Consider the following 22,922-nt stretch of genomic DNA (forward strand, 5'->3'; position numbering starts at 1 on the left):
TTTTTCGTCGGCTTCTCACTAGAGGAAATTGATACGCTTATCGGCGAAATTATTGCATATTAATTGTTCCATAGAAGCATTTATAAATTGTATGAATATTCATCTACCTCGCTCTCTCGATTCCTCCCTTTCTCTCGGTTCCCCTTTTCCGAGCTATTCATCGGCAATCCACACTTTCCTATAATAATACCCTGCGTGTGCACAAATCGTGAACATTCTGCGATAACAGGCAATAATGATCATAACAAACACTCCGCCATTGGAACGGAAGCTGCAGTTACGTAATGGACTTTATAGGATCACAAAAGCCGATGCAGATTTTCCGTATTCGATGATTTATCGAGTACGCTCCTACGTAGCCTTCGTAGCTCCATGGGGTTTCGGGGACAATGCTTAATCTCTTTTACCTCTAAGTACCAACAAGCCGTACCTGACCCAACCACATATGCTGTATGCATAAACGCGTATCAATGATCATAACAATTTAAAATTTATTTAAGCCAATAGTTTTCTAATTAAAAATTCAACTGGAACATAAGCTCATTCGGTCGCGACGAAAGTCGCTCGAAAGCCATAAGTAAAAACATTATCGTCAAAATTACTCGATAGACAAAAAGTACGGACATTAAAAAGCGGTATCACGTACAAACACGTGTACCCATAATATATTAGAAAATTATTTTTTGCCTCCACCCTTCTTTCCTGCCACGTCGGGTTTCGATGCGGCAGCTTTCCCCGGTTTGGCGGCAATTTGTTTGAGCGCATCGACAATTTCCTGTTGCTTGACTTGCGTATCGACATCCCGGATTTCGGGAGTCTTCTTCCGGTGCAGAACGGCAGCGGGTGGTGAAAATTCAATCTCCATGTCCGAGGCCGTCGAGCTGGAGCACGTAGAGACGTCGTCCTTGTTCTTGGTAATCTTGAACTGCAGAGGCTTCGGAGGCTCCAAGTCCTTATTGTCCAGCATGTTCTGCCGAACGGGGTACATGGTAACGTAGTACGTCCCGTCCTTTCTGTGAATGTGCAGCGTAGGAGGTTGTTCAATTTCCTCGTTGGAGCCCTCCTTCTTTTTGGCCCGGCCCAGGGCGTGGGAACTTTTGCTCTTCAACACCTTCCCCCGTTTTCCTTTGGTGGGCGTTGCAGGTCTGCTCTCCGAGGAGGCACCCGAGCCAGCTTTTGCCTCGTTCAGAAGTCCGTACACATATCTTGATATGGCGCCTGGTTTCCAGCCCAAAGAGTGCCTGTGCGTTTCCAAGCCCGTGTTCCAAAGCCAGCCCATGTTGGCCGGTATCCGCATGTAAAGGTCCAGACAATTCTTGTGCCCGTAATAGATCCCTGGGTTCGTTAGCGCCATTTCGTGGACGGACTTCATCACTCTCTTGCTCACCTTGATCAACGAATTGGCCAGCACGTTCCGATCTCCTCCGGGTCCTGAGGGGATCGACTTACCCTTGTTCGCCCGATGACGGAACTTCTCGCTCTTTATATTGGACCCTCTCCCAGGGACGGATGGTTTTGTCAGCTGGGCAGGTTTCTTGATCACGGATAGTCTATGCGATTGGGTGGTTTCGTTGGAGACCTTGTGCACCGGCTTCTTCTGCCTGGATTTGCACTTTGGCTCTCCACAGGGCCCGGTCTCGTTGGTCATCGGCGCGGTGATCGTCTCGTGCTCTTTCTGCCTTTCGACCTTCTCCTCTTTCTTCTTTACCTTGCCGGCAAGAATGAGCGTTACCTCGTTCGCAGTTGGCGTTGGAGGAACCTCCTTCGAGACCACCGGACGTGCCGCGAACAGGCTTGGAGACCCTCCAAAACCTTGAGGAGCGTTGCTTATTCCCGTGTCCGGGACTTTCTCGGGGGTCTGGACCTTCCTCTGAAAAGTGTGAACCGTAGGATGAGACGAACTCAAATTATCGGGCAAAGGTGGTGGCGGCACTTGCTGGGCCACGTTCTTCTCCATACACGTGGTTCGCCCTTCCTCTCGAGCTCTCCCAAAGTATGGACTCTCGGAGGGATCCATCAGCCCCAGCCCTGCCATTCCAGGCACCTTGCCGATGCCCTCGACAAATTTCTGCGTCTCTTTGAACGATTTTATCAAGCAGTCGATTCCCATGCATGGCTTCTTGGCACCGGCTCCTGTTTTTCCGAAACAACAGCACCCTGGTTTGTCGTCCTTGGACGGTGGTTTACAGGCACCGGAGAGCAAAGTATGAAGTGATTGTATTATGCGGCTCTGATTTGAAATCTCGTTACTGCCCATGAGTCTCGATTCCCTTTCGGTGGTTTTAGATTTATTCCGGGTTTCACCGATTGGAAGATGATCTGAGAAGAACAGAATCGATTTCATAGTTTTTCAAAATAACTTTTGAAATATATTTCGTCATTCAAGACCGATTCGACTACTCATCGAGCATCAGCCATTATGATCATCCTTTTCCAGATATCTTTTCACATTTAAGGTGAAGTGAAACCCCCTTCAAATCAGTCGTTTCGAATGCAACACTTTTTTTTAAGGGTATTAGACCAAACTGTCTGAAACTTTGATACATCACTCGTGATCATCTAAGAATTGTCCTGACACATTCAAAATTTGGATTTTTTGTTTTAATTTGTTAACTGAGCCCAGACCTGAACCAAAATGGCGTCGAGCTCTCATATTTCGATCAATATGCAATTATCGAAAGCTCTGATATGAAAATCGAAAGGGTCTGGACAATTTTACGACAATTTAGAACACTCTGATAATCGATAAACTCGCATTTGAACGAGATAAAGGCAAAAAAAATGTTGTATGCGCTTCTACGCTAAAACGATGGTAATACGAGGTCTCGGAGTGAAAATTTAATTGACCTGATAATCACAGATGGCGCAAGGGGTCCCTCTGCAGTCAATTAGGGCCCCAGAAAGCACGAATCCAGAGGATTTCTGGAGTTTTACTTCGATTTCTTGATACTTATTGTACGAAAACGACAGGTGGAGTATGCCATTTTGTACGATATCCAATATAATTCGACACAGCTGTCAACATAAAAACGAACGTCGGCAACGTAGGCATTTAGAAAAATCTTCTTTATCGACGTCGATCAAGTTCCTCGACGTGTTTCACTTCACCTTAATGCGCGGAATAATATTCAAGTCGATGGAATTAAACCAGGAATGTGTAAGAACTACCTGGTTCATTATTGTCGCAACAACCACCGCCTCTCATTCTTGCGCTATAGCAGCAAATAGTCGTGAAATTTGCCATAGTTTGGGAATTCCTAATAGAAAGACTTTCCGAATTACAGGATTTCCCAGCTGCATTGTTTAAATGATCTGGAGGAACTATTTCGAGCAGTTTTTTACCGGCGCAAATACCACCTGGACAAACTGCACCGCCACATGGTGCACTTCTCAGAGGCCTGAAATGCATCCCTTCGGGAGAATAAATGCATGTGTCGCTTGTCAGGTGCAAATCCGGAGATATTTTTTCCTCGCTCTCCTGAGGGCCCGCGTCATCAGATTTCTTTTCAGACGAAACTCTTATCAGTGAGACCATTTCAACCGACTCGCTGTCTCTCCTTGCTAGCTCCTGACAGACTGTAGACAATGCAATGACGGATCGTGGCTTTGGCAAAGGATCAATTTCGGGTTCCTGGAAAATCGGACTGTCAGGTCTACAGATATTGTTCCTAGCGAGTTCCAGTTTTTTAAATTCATCCTCGTCGGGAAGGACGCGGGTGCACTGAAACTCGTTTGCCGATCGGAGGGTTTTGAATAGGAATGACTTTTCTTGGAACGCAAATTGTGTCATTATGAATTTCCCAAAGCATGAGAGTCTTAAGGAAATGGAAATTGTGCCAAACGGATCGCCCTGAGGGTCGACGAGATTGTACGTGTTCTTTAATGCATACGGCCTGGGTAAATGATTCGCATCGTTCATGCTCATTGCTACTTGGTCACAAAGACATCCCGATAATGGAACCAACGTTTCGCAAATCGTTGGTTCTTCGTTCTTTGTACATGATTGTTTATTGGACACATGGTGCACGCTTATTTTTAGTGGCTGTGATTTTAGGGCTCTTATTAGGTCTGCAGGTTGCTTAGTGAAGAGGCACGATTTACCAGCGCCAAACTGTATTAATCCATTTTTGGTCTTATGATCAATTGGTAAGGTTGGTGTCTTTTCAACCTGCCTCGTTAAAAACACAAATTCCTCTTGTTTTACCTCAAATCGTGCGAAATCGGCAAATTCAAAATGTACAGATAATGACGTTGATCCAATTTCGTGTTCTCTTTCAGGTTTTACGTTCAAACAGTCCAGAAGAAACTCCAGCATGTAAAGCTGTTCTTGCTTCGGATTAAACGGTAGATTGCTTGCCATTATTATATGGGTAAATGTTATCACAGGGACTAGTAAATTATGTAAAAATTGATGTTACAAAAGTCTGAAGGTAATCATCATTAATTACTTATGCTATAAAACGGTAATCTTGATTTTGTATTGACCATCATAATGTGGTTAGAATTCCAACTGACAGATTTTGATAACCAAGGGCTAACATTTTTACCTGTCTTTAGACCCGTTGCCATGGCAACTGTAAACACACGTGAATAAACCTCACAGATCTTTCTTTAATGCCTGTTTTACAATATTCCGAAAAATAATGTGCAGTGTAAGGATTACCGAATAAAACCCAGTTTTGTCGTAGCAATATTATGCTTCTGAAAATTGGCATTTTTACTCTTAAATATTACATAGGAAAGATTGTTACAAATGTTAATTAATTAATATTCATTAAAATTAATCGATGCTATCGATTTCTTCGATAAATGCTTTACATTTTCTCTTTAGGACCTTAACAGCTTCCAGAAATAAAATTCCAGCTGGCAAAGCACCAACTGATTCAATGGTATCTGAAATACATAAATTACAGATACAATCTGTTTTTTCCATATGAAATTGCAATAAGTGTTCAGGTAACTGAAATCTGTAGTCTGACACACTGAACGTATAGCAAATTATTCATAACTATTTACTGTTTAAAAATTATGAGCTCACCACCACTCACAAAAAAATTAAAGATGCAGACTTACAGATAAAATGATCTGGTATCCGTCCAAGTTGAACACAGTCCTTTAAGTCATCATAGCGAAACACATTCCTTGAACAACTGTCATGTCGCGGTTGCTTAATTCTGGCTTCTCGTGAGTCAGAATTACCTTTCCTAGTTTCCACGATTTCAACAACCCCAGGGCTGAAACAGTTCTTTAAACGTTCTGCCTTTTCACCTTTAACGGGTTTTGTCAGTCGGATATCAGGCATCAACCTATAGGTGGCAGTAGCTGGACAAGAAATGATTTAGTTTATAATCAGTTTAATAATTCATTGCATAACTTTTGATAATAACCATACCTACGGGAGAAAATTTTGCATGATCCTTGCCAATTCCTTTAACTGCGTGCATAAATGCATGTATTTCTTGCCCTGGGCGCATCTTACAGATCAATATATCATTTTCTAAAACGCCAAACTGTTCCTCTCCATTAGGGTATATCTCTGCTTGTCTTCCAATGGGAACCCATTTAATATCTCGACTATATACTGTAATTAAGTTATTACATACTCTAAGCCCTATTAAAATGATAATTTCAATTTTCCCTTAACAATCCCTAAACAATATTAGTTACCATTGTTATTTCGGTAAATATCTTCTGGACGTCGTGAATCTTTAGGAGCTTGGGTGTTCCATGTGCAAGTAACTTTCATTTCATATCGTAACGTATCTTGATCACTGACTTCTTCTTCTGACCCAACATTACAACAGTATTCGAAAAGTCGAGGATCAGCCTTCAGAGGTATTAATCCTAGTCTACATATTTGTCAAAGTAAATAAATAAACTCTCCTCCCATTATTTGTCAAATTATACCTTCATATAAATGACTTATTACTATAAAAATAATATTTAACAACATATAATAAAAACTTATGAAAACTTTATAATACCTGTGAGCAAGTATTTCATCTGCAATTAAACTGGTATTATTCAGCAGAAATACTTTTTCAAGTGCCATCGATGGTACTTCACTTAATAGTATTCTACGAAATACATTTGCTAAAGCCGCAGAAACTCCAATTAAATCAAATTCCATTTCTCTTTTATCATCCGATTCTCTTACAATTTCAACTTTTAAAGACTGAAACAATAAAAAGTATAACAAGTCTTGCAGGTGTTAAATTCTTCATATTACAATGTATCCTAATATTGAAATATTAAGTTATTGCATATCATATACTTAGGGCTGAAACAATTAAAGAACATGCATTCTTAAAGGGAATGTGGATCAATAGCCCATACAGCTTTCAGCGTGTTAAAATAAAAGTTATTGCAACTAATGGATTTGAATGCAACACCTTTTTGAAATGTTCTATAGACCATCCTCCTTCTGCTTGAAGGTTAGAGTATTCGGCTGCCTGTAACATTATTAACATTGTCATTATTTATAATAACAGAGAATATCAAATGCCTTATAAAAATTTGATAATACATTAGGAATGCCGTATTCTTCTAATATTACGCGAGGTTTCCGCGACTGCATCGCTTTGAATGTTGTATAGGTTAGTTTTGTAGCAAATTATAAACCACGCTTTCAACAGCGTTCAACATAGAGCAACGCAGAGATGAGTTGGGAGATTGCTCACGGGCAGGTCGCGCGAACGTTCCTGTGCTGTCCCCTGTTGGTCGGTGCGAGCCGCTAACGTATGTATACTTCACAATTTCACTTAAGAATTTGTGCCGAACCAGTTCATATGAATGCCCCGCATTTTCACCACCAAAAACGTTCCGCAATACCGTGAGCTACTCATTTTTCACATTTTCGCTCAATTTGCTTTACGTAATAGACCCCTACATCTGGTTGTTCCACCCTTGAGTTTACCGGAGTTTAAATGGTTTACAGCAGGTCTAAACCGCGTATAAACCGGTTGAACATCGATTAACTACAGTTGTGAAATCGGGCCTTAGTGGTGATTTCTCCCATGAAAGAGTTGGTACCCTTGAGTTTACTCCCTTTAAGCGATTTGTAGCTATCACTGCTTTTCACAGACGTGGGCAGACTTGGGTTGACGAAAGCGGACAAAAGTCTGATAGGAATTTTATGTCGTTATGTATTCGTATATAATTGGAGTAAAACTGTGTTAAAAATTAATGGATGGAATATCAGCGAGTACCTGCAGGTCAAAAGTTACATACGGAAATGATATTATTGCATTACATTTCAAGTGAAGAAATAACGCGGAAGAAATAAAATTAGAATGGATTCCAAAAGTCGTTGGCAAGTACGTATTGACAGCTTCGTAAACAACTGCCACGTTAGAATATCAATTAAAACGTGAATCCAGATTCTACCATGAGACACATCACGACAGTCTTAAAAACGCTAATTGCGTTCTTCCATGAGTACGCTCGAGGCCTATTCTACGTTGTGACCACAATTCTAGTCCTGTGCTACTGCTTACATCCGGCACGGTTTGCATCTCACTATGAGTACATAAATGCCAAAGACATCATCGGAGAGATGGAAAGGTCTTACCCACCAAGAGATAATTCCTGTTCCATAGTAGTCAGTGGTACGAGACCTTTACAATTACTTTATCCAGAAGAACACCCTCGAGAAGACCCAGTAGCCCTGGCTCGGCGACTTGGCATTTTACCCGGAGGGCAATGGAGGCCATCTAATTGCCATCCACTCTTCAACATTGCAATAATTTTACCTTATCGTAATCGGCGATCGCAGCTTGCAATATTTATGAATTATATACACCCATTTCTACAGTCACAGAATTTGGATTATAGGATATTTGTAATAGAACAAAGTCCTGTACAGGAATTTAATCGAGCAAAGTTATTCAACGTTGGATATATTGAGGCTACAAAGGTCAACGACTTTCACTGTTTCATATTTCAAGACATCGATTTGATACCTCAGAATCTAGACAATATTTATGCATGCACTAAGATGCCCAGACACATGAGTTCCAGTGTCAATACATTTAGATACAACCTGCCTTATACTGGCTTATTTGGAGGGGCCATAGCTGTGACGCGAAAGCAATTCGAACATGCCAATGGTTTCTCTAATGTCTTTTATGGTTGGGGTGGGGAAGATGATGACTTTTACAGTCGACTTCAAAGTAAAGGATTTAAGGTATGTAAGCATAATATAGAACATGTATCGATTCTATAATCGTTACCTAATATTGTGGTTTCAGGTGACACGATTCAGCCCAGATGTTGCCCAGTACTATATGTTGACACATAAGAAAGAACCACCTAGTAGTGCCAGATTTGTAAATCTTGAAACTGGTGCTCAGAGGTACGACATAGATGGAATTAGTAATCTGGAGTATAAAGTATTAAATCATCAATTACGTCCACTTTATTCGTGGATATTAGCTGATGTATAACATATAAGATGTATTAAATCTTATTTGTAACAATTTCTTAGCGATAAATTGCATAACATGACTTGTTATGATACTTCTAGTACTGAATGATATAAATAAGATTGTACTTTATGGTAGTCAGAAAATGTCTGAAAAGTGTACAAAAATACTTTATCATATTACACATTGTCTGTTTTATTTAGGCACTGATATTTTTTATGAAGATATTTGTCTAAATTAACTTTTTAGTAAATACTAGACCATTATCAAATCAATATACTCCAGGTTTCAGGCACAAAAAATAGAACAAATATAGTATTATTTTTACTATACTAAGTTTTTGATTACGAAACTTGTTTCCACTTATAATATTGGATAATTTTCTTTATGCCAGATATCGATACTCAATTGAAATGTCTCACGGTTTAATACTCGTGTAGTTTTTATATCTGCAGTGCTTTTCCTATGGCAAGATTTTTAGTCTAATAAATTTTAGCTCGGTATTTTCTTCCTCTACTTTAAGAACTTTTTATAGCGATCTTTCATATGACTGTACAGTTTTCTATTCTTTTGAAAATTAGAGCGATATCAGGCTGAATAGGACCTTTCTAATGTGATTGACTGTTGATCGATAACATATTGCATACCGAATAGTGTCACTGTTACATGTTGTAAACCCATATATATAGCAAAGTATCGCAGCGAACTGTGATACATAGTAGCTAAATTATGTACCTGTGATACCATTTTTAATGGATAAATTAATAGTAAAAAAAAGATTTACACTGCAGATCTAGGCTCATATCTCAGTTTCATTGTAAAACGCTTAATGTAGATGTCAATCTGTCAATATGTAAACCATTTTACACCGTTTACATCTTCATACTTTGTGCTTTAATTATCTTAAGTGTATATTTATTGTAATTTATGTTGCCCATTTTTATGTTTCGCGTATTTATTTATCAAACTTGTTTTACAGTAAGCTTGTGTAAATATATATGTTCATAAGCTTGCTTGAAGAACAGAAACTTGTTTCAAGATTATGGGGAATAAATGCAAAGATGGATAAAGTTGTAATGAGTTACTATTCCTACTTACATACATAGATACGTCTAAATGAAACAATCAGATAATACACGTGGGCCAAAAATGTTTTTAAAAAATGTAAGAATTTAGTGTTCATATGCATTACTATGATACTAAAGAATGTAGTATAAAGTTTTTATCGTTGAATTTAACTCGTCTTACTCATGTCTTGATTCGAGAAAAAACACTGCTCTGTTTACGATTAAGTAATACGTATACCACACGAGCGTTTATTATATTTTTCCGGATTACTGTTTGGTTACATGAATCTGACAAGAGTTTAAACAACTGGATTAAGTCTTAAGAGTGGTCGTAGAAATGCAAGTGTATAAATGTCACAATTATGAGATATTTTCTAAGAGACGCAGGAAAAAAAAAAAGTTGTTGCCTACGCAGTGTCTTATACGCGTGCTCGTGTCTACTATTGCTTACATGAACAAATACCTGGAATTATTAGCTACATTGTAAAGAAAATAGAAAATCAAATAGATGCAATGTAGATGCTTTACATATACATGTATGTATACAGTAAACACAATTTATTCTAGAATTAATCTGATCGTGTACATCGTTGACGAATCGCCAGTTTATTATCGACTATAATTACATAATCTTCGCTTTAGTAGTCAAGAAAAACATTGTCGAGACTACTATTAGATCTGCACAAACTTTTAATTCATCCGTCAATTATAGTGTTGTACTGCTTCTAAAGCAAAGTATTGTAGCAACATGCCGACTCGAAGAAAAGAGAAGTATGTTGATGTTTATATATACTCTGTAACAAGTGCATTGAATAATATATACACTATTGCCATTTTATAAGTTATTCGATGATAAAGCTTGTATTTCCTCTCGGCACTATTCATGATCTGTGATCATTTTGTATTAGAAATCAATAATGTCGTTCCACTGTCTTAAGCCCAGGTTTATGGTTGAATTTGGAAACGTTATTAATTAGCGATTTAATTTCTGACTAATGTTAAGAACCAAAGTAATGAAACATCATTGGTGGAATAATTACTCGTTCTATTATGTTGTACTACGTTGCGTATGGTAACGTGAAACAAGTTAATGAACAGTGTTATTGTCTGTTTATACTATGATACAATCAGTCTAGAGGTAATGTCAAACACGGCACTGTGATTAGTGTTTTCAGTGAAATTACAGAAATAATTTCATCACTTAATAAATGGAATGATCACTCGGTGTCATATTTTTCTTTTCTTCCAGAGATAAATTGTATCATGAGTCACAGACAGTGTTATTTACAGTTAATTCTACATAACGTTCATATGAAAGTTTTAATTTTTATATTTCTTATACTAAGATTACAGAAAAATCATGAAACGTTAACAAAATTACTTGTACTAAAATTCCTTACATCGTGTCTTATTCTATTATTATATTTATATAAACTATTAAACTCGTCAAATTTTGTTAACTTATACCTATTTCTAATGTTCGTATGAAAAAATATCATACTTTTTATTCACGTATTTGGTTCACGATTTGTTTAATCTTTTCCATATATTAATACCCAAATTTACATTTACAATGGCATTGAAAGAAAATTAATTTATACAGTTCTGTATACAAAAACTTTCCTTCTTTCTCTCCTTTAGATTTAATATAAACCGAAATTGTTTTGTAATGCTTTAAAAAGAAATCGTTCCCAGATTCCGTGGATGCATTCTAATTATCATAAATTTATCTTGAGTAACAATAATGCATTCAAATATGTTTAGATCTTATTTCGCTTCAGTTGCCGTTACCTAAAACTGGACCCTGATTTTGTTAACGTTTTTGTACATGATCTTACTTTCACAAGTGACATTTTTAAAAATTAAAAAAAATAGAAAAGGTACATTACTGCCAAAGAGTATTAATAATAGTACGATACCACTCCTAGATATGATTTCCTTGTTAATCATTCATTGTTCTTCAATCACACATTTAGTGTTTTCTTCAATTTCGCAGAAATAGGGCATTTCAGAATATTAACACTAGAACTACCAAAACGGGTCAAAATTACTTGCTTCAAATAGCTCATCCTATACAAAAAAAAAATCTACCGGTCGTTCTAGTGTTAAGCTTCAAAGTTTAATTGTAATGGCACTAGTACACTGTCACGGCATTTCTTACATTCAGATATTCCTCCCTTGATTCAATCATTACCATACGTAACGTAACATCTTAACAAAATGAAATGAGCAATAATTCCAGATCTCTGCTTACCGTTGTACTTCAAAGTAGTGTAATGAGAGGTAAGACATTAGGAACCACAATTTAAAACTCTTAACACCTACTGGTGCATTTCTTGAATACCGAAATTTAATAATTGCAGAACCATTCTGCCATGTTCTAGTACCTGCTAAAAGCGTTATACATATGTCCTTTTTAACGATCCATTGGGATGTATTAGAACGAACCACCTCTAAAAAATATATCTACCCTTCATCAGTCCGGCATGATATAAAACCAACATGATATTACCTGGAGTAAAGCACTTTATTTATAACCGACTTCACTGTCGCCATTATAAGAGAGAAATTACATCCCCGGAGAATCAGCTTAAGAATGATAAATTCACAATCCCCAGAGCGGGCATTATAAAAACATCACCACGTCTCGTTATTATACACGTCCCAGAAGTATCCAATTTTGTCATTAGCCAGATAAAGTCCTTTTTTATGCTCACGTCTATAAGGTTGTCCTGGACCCCACCGACGCTTGCTAGAGCATACGCAAGGGGTAAGGATTGCTAAGTATTTACGTAAGTATTTTTACACGTATAATCTCGTGCTAGACCGATTACCAATTACGTGTCGGAGAGTTCCTGATAACGGGCGTACATCATTTTCTTTACGCAATCCTTGTAGGTGTCTCCAGGAAGAGCACTGTATGTCGCAGTTTTCGCGCCCAACCCGGCCGTGGGGATTCGCCTCTCCGTCTCGATAATGCTCGTTCTACCTTGGTTGGACTTACCAAGGCCCATACCTTCGCTCCAGCCCATCTTTTGGAGGAGTTTATTACCAACGTTGTCCGACCCAATACCTGCTCTGGTAGGCTCCTCGTAAGACACGGGCGCATCCTCGACCCTGGTCTTCAGATATTTCTCCTTTAGCCGATTAGGTTGAGGGGGCTCGGGTTCTCCGTACTTGGCTCGCCTCTCCTTGGCACGATCTCGGTACTTGTTGTTCCTTTGCTGGGGATCATTGGGATCAAGACCTCGGACACGGTACCAGTTCTCCAGGTTCTGCTTGTGCAGGTCGGACAGCTGTTGATGTCGCATCAAAGCCTCCTTGCTCGGAAACTGTCGTTTGCACAAGAGGCAGGCTAGCTTGCTCCAATCGGTGTGTTGTCGTTCCTCTTGCTGAACGTCCTCTATTTCCTCTTCGGTGTCGCTGCCGCCACCGTACGCGGCTACCAGGCCGTTATTGCTGGACTGGTCCTCTTCCTCAAGATATGGATTCGCTAGAGTCTTCTTTTCGAGGATGGCGTACCCTGCATCCGCCGCCCCGCTTCCCGATCCCTGGTGACCTTCGGTACCGGGGAATTCCGCACTCCAATTAGATTTAGCGTTTTCCTTCTTCTGATTGAGAGTCTTCGCCCAACGCTCCATGTCCTTGGCAATCTTCTTGGCTACCTTAACCTTGTCCTGCTTGCTGTCTTTCTTTTTGGTCTCGTCGTCCTTGGATAGTTCTTGCGACGTTCCCGTAGATGAAGTCGACATCCCCGGGTCTGATACTCCATTGCCCTCGACGGTACCAGGGTTGGTTGCCGCAGTGGATTCGCTCGTTGGTCCCCCACCAGTCTGCTAAAAATCACGAAAACGGCAAAGCTCTTCATACTTCGAAGCATCGAAAGAAAACATCCGTTTAATTTAACGATCGTTACCTTTGCTGGTTGATAAGACAACGATTCCGAATCCCAGTACAAGAATTGCTGGGTGTGGCTGTTATAGTAGTATTGCGAGTTGGGGTCATAATAAAGTCCTGTGCTGGGGTCGTAGTAGTAGCCAGAGGATTCGTCATAGTGGTATGTACTGACATCGGGCACGGCTTCAAATATGAAATATGATACGTACAAGATATTCAGACATTTAAAGGGTAATAAGACGACCAGAGCCTATATAGCGTTTATGAGAATATACTTACAATAGACTTTGCCATCGCTGGCATGTGCCGGAACCCTTCCACTCGCCAGTGAGGTGCTGGTCGGCGCAGTAGGCGTAGGTCTACCTTTCATTTCTTCGGCGTCGCCCAACTTTCGGGATGCCTGGAGCTGCTGAATGGCCGATTGGGCCACAGCTGCTGCGGCATTTACTCTGTCGGTTTGGTTTAGGGACGGCAAGGTAATAGCCGAGCCTTGCATTATCTGGTTCTGATAATATTGCGTGTAATACTGAAGATAATGAGCCTTCTGGGCAGGTGTTTTAGCGTACATGTTGGCACTGTACTCGGCTAACTGTGCGACGTCGTCCAACGTGTACCTCTGCGCCGTGTTGTCCGTCATTTTCCAGAGCCTAGTGCTAGCCACTTGGTGCAACTTACAATAGGCCACTTCTACCTTCCTCCCATCGACCACTAGCCCCTGCTTAGTCAAAGCCGTGTGAAGATACATCGCATCGACCACATTTCCCATCTCCAGGTAACAGACGCCCCGAGACGTATTCGTCAGGGTGTCTCTTCCAATTCGGATGCTGCGAATTGGCATGGACGACAGTGACTTCATGGATTGAAGAACCGAGTCCTCCGTTGTCAGCACATCGAGACCTCGCAACAGGACCGTGTTGGTAGGATGTGGACTGATCTCGTCACTGCCTTCTCCACCCTCCTCGCTTTCGGCACGCGAAGCGGAGCACTTGAAACAAGTCTCGCGTCTCTTGAAGTTATGCGCCCCACACTGTAACGTTATATCCAGAATGTATATCGATATTACGTCACGATACCGGGGTATAGTCGTTTCATAATTCGGTATTAACCCTTTTAGTGCCGGAGGCCGATATATCGACCTTCGCTGCACTGGCGAAAAGTGCCAGAGCCGATATATCGGCCCGCACCTTGTAGCGCTTTACTATTCGCTTTGCGAGAGATCTCTATCTCAAAATAAATTTATAATACGTTATAAATAGTCTAATTTCATTACGAGAGAATTAAAATAACGATACAACAACACCTATAACAACCTATAACCTATAACAATTACTTGTTTCAGATGAGATAATCCGTCCGGCGCCTACCATGTGCCTTGGAGTTATTTTTTATGTTTCTTGTGCTATATTACTTATTTTGTTAAAAAATATATTGGCAATTTAAAGTATATACTTTGCAATAAACGGTCTATATAAATTTATGATAAAAAGATGACTTTACCTATGTGCAATTACGTTTTGAAACGGAGAACTCAATTTTTCTTTTTTTTTTTTATCACTTATACCTTTGTTATTTATGTAATTTTCAATGAATATAGAAAAATTAGCGTCACTGTTTTAATCTCTATTTTGTCCTTAATATCCTGCTTTTCGAATTATGTAAATATTGCTTTTCGTTTGGTTTTTATGAGCCTTTTTCCAAATCCTAGTAAAATCGTAAAATTCGGCCGGTTATCTTCGCATNGTGCAATATTACTTATTTTGTTAAAAAATATATTGGAAATTTAAAGTATATACTTTGCAATAAACGGTCTATATAAATTTATGATAAAAAGATGACTTTTCCAATGTGCAATTACGTTTTGAAACGGAGAACTGAATTTTTCTTTTTTTTTTATCACTTATACCTTTGTTATTAATGTAATTTTCAATGAATATAGAAAAATTAGCGTCACCGTTTTATTCTCTATTTTGTCCTTAATACCCTGCTTTTTGAATTATGTAAATATTGCTTTTCGTTCGGTTTTTATGAGCCTTTTTCCAAATCCTAGTAAAATCGTAAAATTTGGCCGGTTATCTTCGCATAAGCACCTCTTTTTAGCCCGTCACTAAAAGGGTTAAGACTCCAAGATCCAATATCTACCTTAACGCAGTGCCAGTCCTGCGTGTTCTTTGCCGGTGGTTTATCCACATTGCAGTCCTTGGGTATACTGTACTGCATTAGAGCGCGATACTGGTCCTGCAGCATCAGTACGCCCTGAAACAGAGAATTTCGGTGTTATCCCGTCCAATGTCGTCCATCGGTATTTCCCGGTCATCCCTCTCTTAAGCTCACATCTTGCTGACGGAATAGTACTTTGCTTTTTTTTTTTTTCTCTACTAGTTTAACGGTCCGTCGTTCGTGTATATACGTCCGTTCATAGGTAATCCGTTTGTCCGGCCGACAGACTGCCTCTGACGGCAAACTAAACGATACTCGACACGAACCAAGGGCTGATCTATCTCTCTTTCGATACCGAACCGTCGACCCATTTACACGTCGGATCGAAGTGCACCGAGGCAGCCTTCCTTTTACCGGTACACGCGGCAAAGTAAATGCTTCATGCCAAACTGCAAAGACTAGCTCAAACGTCTCGTTCCGTCAACGAGGAACATCGATCCCCTGAGATCTCTATCTTCTTAAAATCAGGAGACGCGGTAGCGTGTATGCAGGGTGTTTCCTAAACATGCGGCAAAAATTCAAGGGGTGATTCCTGAGGTATTTTCATGAAGAAAAGTTCATATAAACATTTGTCGAAAAATGCTTCCTAAGGGAGCTACGCCCCTTCAAATGGGGCACCCTGAAGACGGTTTTTACTCGATATTTTCGAAACCGTCCATATTGAAATTATGAAATTTGTTATACTGCATAAACTTTTGACGCTAATCAGAATCGAAGCTCAGAATTTCAACATTTTAATCAGAAGCGTCCCGTATTGAAGGGGTTAAGGGTGACAATAACCCCATTTTTTAATGGACATTTTTTTTTACATTTTGATTTTAGAATATGATACCTGAAGGATTTTCACGTAAAAAAGGTACTCTTATTTCATATCGATAGGGCTAATTGTTTTCGAGAAAATTGCACATTTACCACCTTGGGCCCAGGGTGCCCAATTTGAAGGGGCATAGCTCCCTTAGGAATCATCTCTCGACAAATGTTCATATGAACGTTTCTTCGTAACAAAATACCTCGGGAATCACCCCTTGAATTTTTACCGCATGTTTAGTAAACACCCTGCATACTCGAAAGCATTGCGCGAAGTTCCAATTAGAGCGGTACACTCGACGTCCCTTTTGGGCGCGATAAGTTTCCCAGATATCACTAAAATGGCAATTTACGTAAATCCCGGGTATTATTATTTCATATCGATAGGGCTGATCATTTTCGAGAAAATTGCAAATTTCTACGATGCACATTTACCTCCTTGAGCCCAGGGTGGCCCACTTTGAAGGGGCGTAGCTCCCTTAGGAATCATCTCTCGACAAATGTTCATATGAACGTTTCTTCATAAAAAATACCTCAGGAATCACCCCTTGAATTTTTACCGCATGTTTAGTAAACACCCTGTATACGCGAAAGCATTGCGCGAAGTTCCAATTAGAGCGGTACACTCGACGTCCCTCTTGGGCGCGATAAGTTTCCCAGATATCAATAAAATGGCAATTTACGTAAATCCCGGGTAAATCGGGCCTCGAGTTCGGTGAAGGTAAATCAGCTCCCAGGGTGACTCGCGCATCGAAACGAGAGGTGGGCACCCGACGTCCGTTTCTCGGCCACGCGAGAGCGACTCGAGGGCAGTCTGTATAGGTCCGTATTCGGGGACTAGTAAAGTCCTAGGGTAAAGTAAGTAATTAGGTGGTACGGTAGCCTTGTGTGAGAGATGCAGGCAGCCATGGCCAGGGGGCCTGTAGGCCAGCGGGACGCGCGGTTTACCGTGCCCTGCCTGCTCTACGCCACGGGGCGTCGTTGGTACGCTTAGCAAAGCGTATCGTTCTCTCTCTCGGCTCGCTCATTCCGCTGTCTGTGAACTTCTTTCTACCTGTTTCATCTCCATCCACCGTGCGGCCTCCTGTGTCGCGTTAAACTCGACGAATGCGAAACCTCGCGAAGCACCTATACAGAGCAAATACACACAGATCCAGAGTTAATCCACGTTTTGCCTGGAGGTCTATACTCTGAGAGGGCAGGCAATCGCAGCACCAACCATCGACAGACCGAGCTCCGGAACGAAACGTTCTGTTCCTTCGCGCCTACCTAGGGCCGACCAGAACTACACGTAGTCGCGAAGGAGACCGCGGATAGGCAAAACGTAATTTCAAGGTGCAACGTGCATTCGTACGCCCCGCGTAACGCGCGTCGATATCGAGCGCGAAGCTCTCGTTTTACTATTTCGATTTAAGGTGGGGTGAAAGTGGCACCGAAGAGGTTTACTTTATACAACTTTTCTCCCAACTCGATTTACCGAATAGTCTGAAACCTTACAACGTGAATAGGGAGACTATAAGGGAGGTCCTGAAACTCATGAAATTTCAATTCTATTCAAAATTGTTTATAGGTATTTAAAAAATAGTTTATAAAAAATGAAATTTCGTGAGGTTCAGGACCTACCTTAGGGTATCCATATTCACGTTTTAAAGTATGAAACGATTTGAGACACCCAGCTCGGAGAAAAGCTTTATGAACGATTGAGCTTTCGGATGCCACTTTCGCATCCCCTTAAGGTACGTGTACCAGTGGCCGAACATTTAAGACGTCATTCTGATTCGGATCAAGATTAGGCACATAAAGACCGATATGAAGTACGGATGACTTGAATCAACGTAAAAAACAGAATTTCTAGTTTCCAAAACACATGTGACATGTGTGTTAAGGTGATGTGAAAGTGGCGCCGAAGAGGTTTACTTTATACAACTTTTCTCCCAACTCGATTTATCGAATAGTCTGAAACCTTACAACGTGAATAGGGAGACTATAAGGAAGGTCCTGAAACTCATGAAATTTCAATTCTATTCAAAATTGTTTATAGGTATTTTAAAAAGTTTATAAAAAATGAAATTTCGTGAGGTTCAGGACCTACCTTAGGGTATCCATATTCACGTTTTAAAGTATGAAACGATTTGAGACACCCAGCTCGGAGAAAAGCTTTATGAACGATTGAGCTTTCGGATGCCACTTTCGCATCCCCTTAAGGTACGTGTACCAGTGGCCGAACATTTAAGACGTCATTCTGATTCGGATCAAGATTAGGCACATAAAGACCGATATGAAGTACGGATGACTTGAATCAACGTAAAAAACAGAATTTCTAGTTTCCAAAACACATGTGACATGTGTGTTAAGGTGATGTGAAAGTGGCGCCGAAGAGGTTTACTTTATACAACTTTTCTCCCAACTCGATTTATCGAATAGTCTGAAACCTTACAACGTGAATAGGGAGACTATAAGGAAGGTCCTGAAACTCATGAAATTTCAATTCTATTCAAAATTGTTTATAGGTATTTTAAAAAGTTTATAAAAAATGAAATTTCGTGAGGTTCAGGACCTACCTTAGGGTATCCATATTCACGTTTTAAAGTATGAAACGATTTGAGACACCCAGGTCGGAGAAAAGTTTTATGAACGATTGAGCTTTCGGATGCCACTTTCACATCCCCTTAATATTAATTTATTATTTATGCCGCGAAGACGATGGAAAAGTCAAACGTACCAGTGTTCGAACAGCCATTATTTGTAGAATGGTTAATAAACGGAAATGTTTAAGGTAGTGTTAGGCAACTGGGACGTGTTCGATCGCTGGTATTAGTGTACCACTTATCTTAGATGAATTTCACGGATTCTTTGGCCACAGCTTTGTAGGCAATTGTTCTTACGCGCAAATCCGAAAAATCGATTAAACGGCGGTCGTTAGTTATACCGCGAAGAATAAAGATATGGATTCAGATTGAGGTTTCAAATTATTCGATTAGGAAATAGATACAATACTTTGGATTAATCGTGCTCTTTCGAAAAGTTAGGTAATGATCAATCTAGAAAGTATATCGGTCAATGTAACTAGTGGTTAGAGCGTATTTAAGCTATGGACTTTGAAACCGAGTTTGAAGATAGACATTGCGAATGGATGCGTGCTCTGACGCGTAATTATTAAAAACAAAAAAAAATATAATAATAAATCATTGAAGTCGCAGCCTAATGCAAGTCATTACTTTGAGTAAATTACGTTTTGCCTATCACCGAAGACTAGCTTTGACGGTGACAATGCAGATATCCTCGACTGAGATTTCCGATATTCAAATAGCTCTTCAATCAATTAAAAAGTAGATCCGATCCAGTTAATGGGTGTCTCAAACGCTGGTGATCCACTTCTCAATTGCACGCTTGCCTGGATTATATAGAGAGATAATCTTCGAATTTATCGGTTAAGTTCTCTTTTGAAGGTAGTCAAGTTTACACTTTTGGATCTTCTGTGGACGCGAGCTCTCTTCGGGTTCGACGTTGACTTACCTTGACTACTTTAACCCAAGAAAGCAACGAAAAGTCATTAGAAAATCAAACAGGTTCTCCGATCGCGCCAATGATACCTTTACGCTAAATAAAAAGAGGCCCTGCAACTGATCTCTTTAGATCTACATTTCTTGACGCACGAATCCTACGGGTACCGGCCGATTTGACGATATGATTAACACAGCCGGCAATGCTTATAAATAAAAAAAGGAGAAGAAATCAAATGACTTTAAAGTCGTATTATATTTACCTGTGTCCTTCTTCCGGATCAGCCTTATATCCTTGGGCATGAGACCACAATTGAGGATGTCTTGCCGCACCTGCGATACATACAGGGTAATAATGACATTGGCGATACGCTGCAGCAAAAGTTCAACTCGTTCAGGCCTACGACAGGCCTCTAAGTTGACAACCTACGTCGTTTTCGGTAATATGCTGTGCGAGTCCGCGGATCATAATGGTGTTGTTGGGGGACTGAGATTTGTAGTGAACACCTTCCATGGATGACCCGTACGCGCGACCGTGTTCGTGTTCAAAGTCCAAGCTCTCCCGACTGTGATCGTCGTCGCGATCTCGGTCCCGATCATCACGTTTTCCTCTACGGTCTCTGTCCCTATCCCTGTCTCTGTCTCTCCGCGAACGATCTCGATCTCTGTCTCGATCGCGGTCACGATCGCGATCTCGTTCTACGGAATCACGACTATCCCTTTGCCTCCCGTATCGATCGTCCCTGTCTCGGTAGCTTCGATCTCTGTCTTCTCTACTTCGATCTCTCCTGTCCCGCGAACGATCTCGCTCTCGGTCTCTGTCTCTTCCACGATGGTTCCTGTACTCGGGACTTCGGTGATCTCTGTCTCTGTGGTCCACGTCCCGATGTTCCCCGTAATCCGGTGATCTGTTACTGTTGTATTCGCTTCGATATTCGGGGTAATCGGAAGTATGGCTCCTTCTTTCCGGCCCGTACCCAGGCTCCCACGGATCGATATTGTTACCGTACATGCTGCTTCTGTGATTTTATTGTATTCCTGAAATATCAATTATAAGATATAGATAAGACATGTTTCGACTAAAAGTTTTCAAACTGCTGTGTCTTGAGTGGCTGAATATTCCCAACGATTACTTAAAATTTATGCGAGCACGACATGAAACACGTACTGGTACTTTACTTAGTATCCTATCCAGATTTTAAAGTAAATCTAAGTTCAATTATCTTCCATTAATGGATAAACCACTTTTTGTTAAAACTACATTATTTTCTCATTTGCATACTCATATGAACTAAACTATTAGAAAAATTGCTGATATTCTTTACACATTTCCTATTGTCTTTTGTTGCGAAATAATTTACTCAATATCGTCTTTAAATACCTGACTGAATAAATGTAAATCATTTATTTTAAAAATTTAGTATTCCAATATGCTGTACATAGCCTGCTTTTCACTCAGCACATTCTCATATGTAAATTAAATAGCTCCGACGTGCACCACCCTTCATAGAATCCAGCAAAACTATATATTCCTTTGTAAACTACGTATATACATTTGAATTCTAGAAAAGAGAAGGGGTGAATAGTTTCAAGCTGTCATATATGTGAACGTGGGCTTGCCGCATATGATTTTCGAAAGACTTTGTAGAAGGAAACTACGAGAGCACGATAGAAAGCAAACGAATCCGTTATCACGTAAAAGCCGCTATTCTGAGTGGCAGGAGATATACAACAGCTCAAAAGGGTGCGTGGCAGTGTAGAGAAATTAAATTTCCAGAGTTGAAATCATTGCAGAACTAGGATGGCGAGAGTGGCGTTGCTCAATGTACGTTACCGCGTCGAATTGCAAGTCGCTTCAATTTGATCGAGGTTTAATGGCCTGTAAATGATGGATAAAACGTAGCGATGTCTTTTAAGCTCACAATTTCACAGTAGAAAGTCGAAACTGCTGCGGAATATTTGAAAAAACTGTGCGTCGCCTACAATGGCGTGGTTAGGATACTCCGTACACTCGTAAAACATGGCGCTGAAGTTGCAAGCAAGGAACGGAGGCGTTTCACTGCCAGGAGTGGGGGAAATCGGAAGTCTGAACCAACGAAGACATGTAGAGTCTCGTGACAGCTGAAAAGTGGTACCCAAAAATGTTACTGGTTCCATTTTCTTCTCGAATATCTTAGTCTTCGATGGCCGAATTATTGGTTGCAAATATAATAATGTTGACATCATGCATTTCTTGTAGGTAATACATATGCATTTTGTGAACATTAAGTTAAAATAAAACGCAATTTCAAAATAACACATTGAGTACGTTTAGTGCATTTATACCAGCTACATTACTCTGGTTTTATAGCAACTAATGTTATGCGGTTTTATGCTGGGGATCTATTACGTAAAGCAAATTGAGCGAAATGTGAGAAATGAGTAGCTCGCGGTATTACGGAACGTTTTTGGTGATGAAAATGCGAAACCATTCATATGAACGGGCTCGACACAAATTTTTAAGCGATATGGTGAAGCATACAAGAAAAGATAGAACAATAAGCACCGTGACCGCCATCTTCCAAGAAGAAGAAGGGAATTACGTATGCCTCAGGCCCATTTTCGTTAGAAGAAAGAAAATTTACTAGAATATACAGGTTAGTTTTTATTATTGCGAGGTTATATTACATTATTAAACGTTGAAAACTGTTAAATAATTCATGCTTACATTACATGATAAGAAAATTATATTATAGAACTTCTAATTTTAGTATGTACATGTAAATATGAATGTAATACATATTTAAAAAATATAGATACACTCGAGTCCTCTTCTTTACTTTTAACGGCTTTTCATCTTTCCGCCTTCCTGCTTATAATCCACTACTTCTCAACAATTTTCGATTTACAAGGTATGTACCTTTATTTGTGTTACTAGACCGAAGGTTAGATCTCGTTCTTTAATATAACGAATACGTAATTCGGCGAATAAATACACGTGAGATGACAGTGCGAGAAGTGAGCGCTCT

General features: G+C 40.0%; 4 protein-coding genes across 8 annotated transcripts; 1 reads left to right on the forward strand and 3 right to left on the reverse strand.

Annotated features, from left to right (window-relative positions):
• Window positions 1-676: 676 nt before the first annotated feature.
• Window positions 677-4,360, reverse strand: LOC105704427. Its single transcript, XM_012433641.1, has 2 exons — window positions 3,169-4,360; window positions 677-2,319 (listed from the first exon to the last, which is right to left on the reverse strand). Exons 1-2 carry the CDS (start codon window positions 4,358-4,360, stop codon window positions 677-679), a joined length of 2,835 nt encoding a protein of 944 aa, XP_012289064.1.
• A 349-nt stretch (window positions 4,361-4,709) lies between these two features.
• Window positions 4,710-6,625, reverse strand: LOC105704463 (DNA-directed RNA polymerases I and III subunit RPAC1). The gene is made up of 7 exons (XM_012433687.2): window positions 6,527-6,625; window positions 6,393-6,452; window positions 5,985-6,175; window positions 5,668-5,849; window positions 5,393-5,581; window positions 5,074-5,322; window positions 4,710-4,893 (listed from the first exon to the last, which is right to left on the reverse strand). Exons 1-7 carry the CDS (start codon window positions 6,575-6,577, stop codon window positions 4,781-4,783), a joined length of 1,035 nt encoding a protein of 344 aa, XP_012289110.1. The 5' UTR covers window positions 6,578-6,625; the 3' UTR covers window positions 4,710-4,780.
• Window positions 6,626-7,095: 470 nt separating this feature from the next.
• Window positions 7,096-10,713, forward strand: LOC105694200 (beta-1,4-N-acetylgalactosaminyltransferase bre-4). Of its 2 annotated transcripts, XM_012414652.1 has the most exons (3): window positions 7,096-7,316; window positions 7,380-8,185; window positions 8,250-10,713. In XM_012414652.1, the coding sequence occupies exons 2-3, from the start codon at window positions 7,388-7,390 to the stop codon at window positions 8,442-8,444; spliced, it is 993 nt and encodes a 330-aa protein (XP_012270075.1). In that variant the 5' UTR covers window positions 7,096-7,316; window positions 7,380-7,387; the 3' UTR covers window positions 8,445-10,713. The 2 variants fall into 2 exon arrangements, with proteins under 2 accessions (XP_012270075.1, XP_012270074.1); XM_012414651.1 differs by having other exon boundaries at window positions 7,096-8,185.
• Window positions 10,714-11,826: 1,113 nt separating this feature from the next.
• LOC105694198 (RNA-binding protein 5) lies at window positions 11,827-21,946 on the reverse strand. Of its 4 annotated transcripts, none has more exons than XM_012414649.2 (8): window positions 21,837-21,946; window positions 20,345-20,952; window positions 20,178-20,247; window positions 17,466-17,539; window positions 15,527-15,640; window positions 13,667-14,414; window positions 13,407-13,570; window positions 11,827-13,323 (listed from the first exon to the last, which is right to left on the reverse strand). In XM_012414649.2, exons 2-8 carry the CDS (start codon window positions 20,924-20,926, stop codon window positions 12,328-12,330), a joined length of 2,748 nt encoding a protein of 915 aa, XP_012270072.1. In that variant the 5' UTR covers window positions 20,927-20,952; window positions 21,837-21,946; the 3' UTR covers window positions 11,827-12,327. The 4 variants fall into 4 exon arrangements, with proteins under 4 accessions (XP_012270072.1, XP_012270071.1, XP_023288755.1 ...); XM_012414648.2 differs by having other exon boundaries at window positions 11,827-13,326; XM_023432987.1 differs by having other exon boundaries at window positions 11,827-13,326; window positions 21,749-21,946.
• Between the last annotated feature and the right edge of the window lie 976 nt (window positions 21,947-22,922).

Source organism: Orussus abietinus, unplaced genomic scaffold (assembly GCF_000612105.2).
Source record: "Orussus abietinus isolate OABI.00-Male unplaced genomic scaffold, Oabi_2.0 scaffold508, whole genome shotgun sequence".
Classification (NCBI taxonomy): Eukaryota; Metazoa; Arthropoda; class Insecta; order Hymenoptera; family Orussidae; genus Orussus; species Orussus abietinus.

Coding starts and splice junctions, on each gene's coding strand:
- LOC105704427 (XM_012433641.1), bottom strand. CDS start 4,360: ATGGCAAGCAATCTACCGTTTAATCCGAAGCAAGAACAGCTTTACATG. Junction 2,320..3,168: donor TTGCGACAATAATGAACCAG/GTAGTTCTTACA, acceptor TGTTCTTCTCAG/ATCATCTTCCAATCGGTGAA.
- LOC105704463 (XM_012433687.2), bottom strand. CDS start 6,577: ATGCAGTCGCGGAAACCTCGCGTAATATTAGAAGAATACGGCATTCCT. Junction 6,453..6,526: donor AAGAATACGGCATTCCTAAT/GTATTATCAAAT, acceptor ATAATGTTACAG/GCAGCCGAATACTCTAACCT. Junction 5,582..5,667: donor TATTTACCGAAATAACAATG/GTAACTAATATT, acceptor ACTTAATTACAG/TATATAGTCGAGATATTAAA.
- LOC105694200 (XM_012414651.1), top strand. CDS start 7,388: ATGAGACACATCACGACAGTCTTAAAAACGCTAATTGCGTTCTTCCAT. Junction 8,186..8,249: donor TTCAAAGTAAAGGATTTAAG/GTATGTAAGCAT, acceptor TTGTGGTTTCAG/GTGACACGATTCAGCCCAGA.
- LOC105694198 (XM_012414648.2), bottom strand. CDS start 20,926: ATGTACGGTAACAATATCGATCCGTGGGAGCCTGGGTACGGGCCGGAA. Junction 13,571..13,666: donor CAGCGATGGCAAAGTCTATT/GTAAGTATATTC, acceptor TCATATTTGAAG/CCGTGCCCGATGTCAGTACA. Junction 13,327..13,406: donor TGTCTTATCAACCAGCAAAG/GTAACGATCGTT, acceptor CGTGATTTTTAG/CAGACTGGTGGGGGACCAAC.